Source organism: Cryptotermes secundus, unplaced genomic scaffold (genome assembly GCF_002891405.2).
Source record: "Cryptotermes secundus unplaced genomic scaffold, Csec_1.0 scaffold321, whole genome shotgun sequence".
NCBI classification, from domain to species: Eukaryota; Metazoa; Arthropoda; class Insecta; order Blattodea; family Kalotermitidae; genus Cryptotermes; species Cryptotermes secundus.
The window spans coordinates 1151008-1159104 of record NW_019721009.1 but is presented as its reverse complement, the minus strand read 5'-3'; the positions used below and the strand labels follow the sequence as shown (position 1 = coordinate 1159104).

At 38.1% G+C, this 8097-nt stretch overlaps 1 protein-coding gene across 1 annotated transcript in view; it reads right to left on the bottom strand.

The window, feature by feature from the left end:
• LOC111874992 (dolichol kinase) overlaps positions 1-8097 on the bottom strand; it is a 29248-nt gene that overhangs the window by 11234 nt on the left and 9917 nt on the right. The window contains exons 5-7 of the mRNA XM_033755690.1: positions 6484-6693; positions 2307-2583; positions 1109-1186 (exon numbers count right to left, since the gene is read on the bottom strand). Of these exons, the coding sequence (XP_033611581.1) occupies positions 1109-1186; positions 2307-2583; positions 6484-6693 (565 nt within the window). The remainder of the gene's footprint in view (positions 1-1108; positions 1187-2306; positions 2584-6483; positions 6694-8097) is intronic.

The following is an 8097-nucleotide window of genomic DNA, read 5'->3' as shown; positions in this document are numbered from 1 at the left end:
TAGGATCTGCATTAATTTGGTCCAGTTTACACGGTCAAATGCCTTCTGCCAGTCTATGAAGCAAACACACAGTTCTTCATCTATCTCCAAAGTTTGTTCTGCTATAATTCTCATCATCCCAATTGCATCCCTGGTTCATTTCCCTCTTCTAAAAACAAACTGATCTTCTTGAAGTATATCCTCTATTTTCCTTTCAATTCTTCTTTTAAGTATCTTTGCTGTATGTTTTCCAATCTTGTAGCCATGATGTTCCTTCTGATCTTCACACTTTTTCCTGTTGTAACGCCTGCATGACATTTCCTCTAGAAACACTCCCCCCCGGAGATCCGATTGGGGGAGTAGTTTACCTCCGGATTGTTTTGCCTCCAGAGGAAACATCTCGCATATATGGTATCTCTGTTTTTGGAAAGAGACTATCCAGGAAAAGTGATAATGTGGTAGTTTTTCCATTTGCTTTCCACATCGCAGTACAACAGCCGTTCAAACCACTCTGGTCACGCCTGTTGCTATACGAACTTGAACCATCTCGAGCATCATTTGCTCTGTGCTTCAAGTCGCTACTGATGACGCTGCTTCCGGCATCAGTTTTTGGTGTCTCTCTTCGTCTGATGCCTACCCTTTGACCTGTCCAGCAAGGGAGGCCCTGCCAGTAGCTATGCTACCGCTGGTATAGCTCTCAGGGTCCTTGGCATACTCAAACCCCCTCACCACGATAAGGTGGAGACACCAAAGAGGGGGAGGTCTTTTACGAAATTAGAAATTATAGCATGCTGAAAATACTCCGTGACCTTTATATTCAGTTAAGATTACAGTCTTCTGAGATGTGATACGATGTAGATGTATGCTAACTTTCTGAAGGAACCTAGTGCCTCCATCTTCAGGGTAGAACTGGCTTGGATGTACTACCCTTAAAATGTAGGCAGCAAGTTACTCTGAAATATTGGTCCAGTCTACCAACCTACAATGTTTCACAGCCTAGAAGACCGTGGTCTTGATATCATAGCCATAAGAACCTCATATCTCATAACAAGTATTCTGTTCTTATATTTTCTGTGAATTTTGAGATTTTCATAACATTTTTATCAGTATGTTATTCATTTCTACTTACCGAAATAAATAAGCATCAGGATTACAGTCATTTGACATAATATGCTTGCAAAAGTCCCTTCTTTTGTCTTCCTTGTACCTAAACGAATAAAATGTGTTTATTTAAACAATAAAGAAGATCCTGTATAAGCTCCTCAACTTAAGGATTTGGTGGCAGAAGTGGCAGCATTAATGGTATACTACAGTATAAACCCTTTTATGATTACAGACCTTCTACATAACTGAAGTAACAGAAATAGCAATTCTAATGTACTGTACTGTGTACCTAGAACCACATATTTAATCTAAACACATCTTATATAGAGTAAGAGGAGAAATATGATATTACTTCTTTATGCTTAAAATTAATTTTATAAAATTTCTCAAGAATAGTGTCCACATAAAGAAAGATATATGGGATGAAAGATTTATCTTTTTAATAAATATGATTTCTTTGATTAGTTATATATTTTGTGAGATAAAAATAAGTTCAGTCTGACTTTGTTTGGTGACATCAAAATTGACATACTTCACACAGAGACTCTTTCTTATATTCAACCAAATGTAACACAGATTAAAAAAATTCAGTAACAGTAACATTTAGCTATCTGAGAAGAAAATAAAAAATGTATATATGTTAACATTTTAAGTGAATTCATTAATAAAAATCCTCACTGGATTCTTTCATGCAAGATTTAAGGTACAGAGAATTCAATATAATAACATGATTAAGGAAGAAATCATGATTCACAGACTACTTCATATTAACATACCTGTACAGCACGCCAATTTCAAAGTTCAGCGCTAAGATAAAGGTAAAGTTGTCCCTGTGCTTCATGAATAAGCATTATGCCATGAAGATGTAATGGGGGCTGGAGGTATAGCTCCACAATTCTTGATCTTGGCACTAGCTGGAGGTGAGTGGTCAGCTGCAGGCCCTGGCTGCTTTACCCTGGGGAAAGAGTCCCCAGTACCCATTCTATAGGAGGCTAAGTGGGCCTTAGGGCCAGCATGGATGCTGTGAAGTAGAGAAAATTCTCTTGCACATGCTGGGAATTGAACCCCGGCCATCCAGCCTGTAGCCTGCCACTATATCAACTGAGCTATCCCAGACCTCTGTTCACTAAGGCAGAAAGCAATCCAAATGTTACATAATTTTTCCAAAGATCTTTGATGTATTAAAACAAACGTTACATAAAATGCTCATTATTAATTCCTACCTTCCCATTTGGTCTTGCCAATCCAAGTACCAAAGATGCTTGCAGCAGTATCACCAATCCCAATGGTCAAGAGCCCACTCATCAACGGCAGTAAGTGTTGTCCCACATAAATTTCTTCTGAACATATTGATGGATAAAGCCAAAGTGGCAATGAGCAGGCAGCCAATAAGTATATTGGTGTGAGTGCTATTGGGCCAGCATCCTTCTCATCTGCAAATACTGTGAAACCAGCCTCCAGTACCTCACCCAGGGGGGGCATGTGGATAACACGAAGTAGCTGCAATACAGTGCATAGTAAAACTTCACTAGAATGAAATGCATAGAAATAATACACTACACAAGACCATCTGTGGTAACATGATGCTGGGAAAGGTCAGGTGGATATGAGAGCACAAAGATGATCATTTTATAAGACAGAAAATATGTGTTNAGTAAAACTTCACTAGAATGAAATGCATAGAAATAATACACTACACTACACTGTGGTAACATGATGCTGGGATGTGTGTTTATGGTATCCACTGTGTTAGTGTTTTGTTTGCTCATATGAATTCAGATTCTAAGAAGAGCTTATATGAAAAAATAATGTGACATATAGACCGCGTTGGTAAATGGTGACTCTGTAAATAACAGCTGTTGATATGCAGTAGGTGAATAAACAAACACCCGTTCCTATGTAATGCTCAAGGTACTGTTGGACTATAACAATGGAAACAGTGTTTTCTATGAGGTTCCTACTGAAGTTATAAACAGGGTCAGTCGAGTTCCAGAGTAGTCAGTTGTCAGGAGTTCAGCTGAGTGAAGTGACGTGAAGTAGCTGGTTGGTGTGTGAGAGGGTTCATTTGTCAGTTGAAAGTCAGCCTGTGAAGAGAAGACTAGGAGGTTGGTGTCAAATGGCTGCCAGCCTGGGATTCAGGTAGTTGTCAGGTGACAAGAATGCTGCATGGGCGACTGTGACAAGAGGACCTGAGTGCTGGGAAGCTGAAGAATCTCCCTCAATATAAGACGTTGCCAGGAAATGGCTAGAGGAGATTGTAATAAGACTAAGGACACTAGTCTGTGTGTATCAGTGATTTGCGAAGTGTAGTTCTGAGTGGTGAGTATAAGTGGTCAGTAACTCCAACATCCAATACATACCTTGTTTAGTCACACCATAAATACATGACAATATGCAACACTTTTGGATCTCTGTAAGAAGTAATTTTCAATTTGATAAATACACTTACGAACGACTTTATGGGAAGGCATGACCATTCTTACTCATGGAGCTGAGCCCTTCTTGAGGAGCTGCCAATTCTTCAGCTACTCAAGAATTTCCAGCATTTTATGGAACCCAAAGATTCATCACTGTGTTCACAAGCGCCCTCCACTGGTCCCTATACTGAGCCAGATCTATCCAATCCGTACCATCCCATCCTACTTCTCTAAGATCCATTTTAATATTGTCCACCCACCTACGACTTGGTCTTACCTGCGGTCTCTTTCCTTCTGGCTTTCCCACCAATACCCTATATGCATTCGTCTCCCCCATTCGTGCTACATGACCTGCCCACCTCATCCTCCTTGACTTGATCATTCTAATTATATTTGGAGAAGAGTACAAGTTATGAAGCTCCTCATTATGCAGTTTTCTCCAGCCTCCTGTGACTTCATCTCTCTTTGGTCCAAATATTCTCAACACCCTGTTCTCAAACACCCTCAGTCTATGTTCCTCCCTTGATGTCAGAGACCAAGTTTCACACCCATACAGAACCACAGGCAAAATTATAGTTTTGTATATTCTAATAAAATTAGGCATGACCATTCAGAGTCCAAAAAGTTTACAATGGATTACAAATTTAATGTTTCATGATTTAATATCCCCCCCCCAAAATTAAATGTTAAGTTTCAATGACTGCAGGTCAATACTCTCAGTGTTAAATTTTCTTCATTTCAGATTTTCCCCACTTAGTGTTTAAATGTACTGCTCCCAAAGAAATGCCACATGCTGTGAGTTGGGATAGCCCTGTTCTAAACAACTAAAATTAAATGCAGACATTTCTTTGTCTTTGTTGAGGTAATGTCATTGCAGGAACACTACAGATGGATGAGAGCATGAATAAAATTGAATACTATTCACGTCAGTTTTCTTGGGCTTTGCATGCCATACCTCTGCTGTGGAGAACTACTCAGTATGATAGAAAAAGTATGCCTCTAAAAGAAAGCTTTGACCCTGAGTTCCTTCACTTGGTGCCCTGAGACAAATTCTTGTAAATACTGTGCACACTTCTTCAGACCATAAAAAAAGATTGACGCATGTGCACAGAATTCTGGCAGACACAACTCCTATCACTGTAACTCACTAAATTAAAATTTATCTTATCTAGTGATTACAATATAGCAACATCTCACAGACTACAGCATGAAAGCAGAGTTCTGAGGCAAAATATTTGCTGTGCCCACACTGACAAAAAATTTTGCACCATCATATTTATCAACAAAAAGTGCTTTTTATCCCATTTTAAGAAACACTGTGGTTTAGATACTTCAGAATATACATTAGGATTCATTCATTGAATATATCAAAAGCATATTGTACTGAAGTCATTCAGGGTATGCAGTAAACAAGAATGTAACAAAATTTTAAACTTTTAAATCTGTCAACACTACAGTCTTTCAGGATATACCACTGTGCAATTTGGTAGATGGGTAGCACCATTAGAGAGGAAATTGCTGCCCCATTTTCAGGACAGAAGAATGACTCCAAAACACTGTTATCAATCTACCAAAAGCACAAGATGTCACACCCCAGGGGACCATTATCCTGACGCTCACCACTATGAGAACCCGAAATCTCACATTTTAAATGTGGTTACTTACCAACTTATTTCCATTATTTAAACAAGAAGTTCTGGGCAGAAATACTTTCCTTTGACATGACATGGACTGCACAGAAAACAATGTACCAACAATTTTTCTATTGTTGTGTGTATTCATTTCCATGGTGAAATTTTTACTGAGCCATTGCCTAGCAACGATAGTGGCATGCACATACAGACATGCAGACTAACTGTAGAGTTCTACGAAGTAAGCTACTGAGATGGGCTCAGGCACCATGACATACATATTAAGTTTCATAACGACTGGTTCAGGCACTCAGAAGTTGATAGGTGGGGAAACAGACAGCATGATGATCTCATAAACCTACGTCTCTTTTTTCAAAATAAAGTAAGTAGGCTAAAAACTGAGAATGCTGCAGCCACAAGCAGCCATGATAATGGCAGTTAAGACCTGGTGCACTGCAGCAAGTAATGGTCAAATAGTATTTTACAAATGTAAATATTATGTAACAATTAATATGATTGTACAGCAATTAACTCTTGGCTATGAAGTACTATAATATTGCACTGCAGTATCCTGTTGTACATCACTTGTTTCATATCTTAATCACTGTCTCACACGCAGCTTGTGTCAGAATCTCAAAATTCACTTTAGAATTCCAAATTATTTTCCACATAACTGGTGCTTTACATTTTGACCAATATGGTCATCACCAGGTGCTTAAAAATTGCTGCATTCCTGTCAGTGACTACAGTAGTTGCACACAACATGTAAGAGGACTCTCACAGCAATGCAAATGTACAACACATGGGCGCAATAATGAGGGCATACTTTGGAATTATATTCATTGACTGAACTGCAGCAGTTTTCAACAGAAATTTTCCAAGCACCTGATGATGACCATATCAGTGAAAACATGTGGTGCACCAGTCATGTGAAAAATAATTTAAAATGCAAAAGTGAATTTTAAGATTTAGTACAAGTTTCCATGTCAGATGGTGATTAAGAAGAGAAAAATGAAGTAATATATTAACATGAACCTATAATAATATTAAATCATTAATGGCTTTTGCATTACAAATATTTTTAGGTAAAGAAACATATTAATAACCAATGAAACAATTTTTTAAAATTATTTTATAATCCTGATAGAATAAAATATTTTCCTTTAATAGTCAATAGTGAAAAGTGAAAAGGAGAAAACAAATAGGTTGTATTGTGGATGGAGGTGTAGTCAATAGTTATTTACCAGCTGATAAGATATTACTTTTGGACTTTCTAATAAGTATACGAGTATGACTGGGGCACAGGCCCAATTTCTGAAAATGTGACAAATGTATCAGGAACGTTTTCTTACCTCTAAGGCAGTTATTAATGCCAAGACCACTCCGCTAGCTAGGTAAAGGAAACAACACTCCCTAATTAATCCTGGAGTGAACACAGCCACAGCCAAGATGTGAAAATACTTCCTGATAACTGTAGAGGCTTGCTGTTCTCCCTGAATTTGAACATTCACTGCCAAGACTGCCAATCCGCTGCATACTGCCCAGTAAGTGACAAGCCATATCTGCATTTACACAGGCCAAAAGAATTATATATTACAGTCAGCATCATAAACAGGGGTCAACAACTTTTAACTCAGTTCACCAGTCAGAGGGAAATTCTACTTGCCAGACATTTCTCCAAATTATACAACTGCTCCACACCAGCCTACTTACCTTCACAAAACATACAAAACATAAAATACTATCCCTAGTATTATATAATATATATACTAACTGTTACATATCTACAAAAAATATAAAAAAAGACTGGAAGAGAAGGTTAATAAATAAATTAAAAGATATTTTCACCCATCAGTCTTGAATTCTTAGGACGACATGGGCAGGGCATGTAGCATGCATGTGAGAAAAGATGAGTGCATATAGGATTTTGATGGGAAAGCCCGAAGAAAAGAGAGCACTAGGAAGACCTAGACATAAGTGGGAGGATAATATTGAAATGGATCTTAGAGAGACAGGATGGGGTGGTATGGACTGGATTGAGCTGGCTCAAGATAGGGACCAGTGGAGGAGAACAGCTCAGGTCAATGTAGTTGGTTCATTCATCAGTCTAGACTTTTCACTTGTCATGGTTCAGGAGACAAATAAGTTTGCTCAGCCTTGATCACTAACATTTACATAATCTCACTTTACTTGAATTTACTTCAATTTGCAATGTCATCTCTCATAGACCTATGTCAATGCTGAAAATATAATACAGTTCTTGCTCATACATTTAGCAACATACAAAGCGAGGGAAAAGTTATTATGCATCTACATATCACGCCATGAGGGTATACGAACTGTCTGACTGTAAAGCACTATGCATTAGTAACATTCGCTGTAGACAGAAAAGATAATATTAGTTAGGTTTTTGGTTATGTAATAATGTCAGTATTGAAAAATAAAATTATCCTTGTGTTTAATAAAACAGGTAAACACAATGAAGATGTATGGAGCAGGGGTATAATGCTACCATTCTTAATCTCAGAACTAGAGGGAATATTTTTACTGCATAGACCGGGTCCATGGTTCTGTGCTTCATGGCGACCGTGCTGCTTGCTGCGAGGTACATGCAAATTCTGCCAATGAATCAGCATGCCTGATGGCTGATAACATTCAGAATGAAGTAGTTACATGTAGATATTTTTTGCAATTAATTGTTTCGTTAAAATCGCCAGGTATAACAATCCTTCTTGCACTTACAGCACACAAGACATCAATTTTCACTGGACGGCATCAGCAGTTGTGTTGCCGTTCTTGCACTAGATTTTGATACTCCAGTCTATTGAGCCAGATATTTCAGTGATTTTCTAGGTGCATGTTAAAGTCTGGCCCCTATATCATCTAACTTCTCCTTAGTCAGCACTTGATGCTTATGTTTTTGTTTCTTGTCTCTTAAGAGGCCTGTTGTTCTATCTTTATTGACC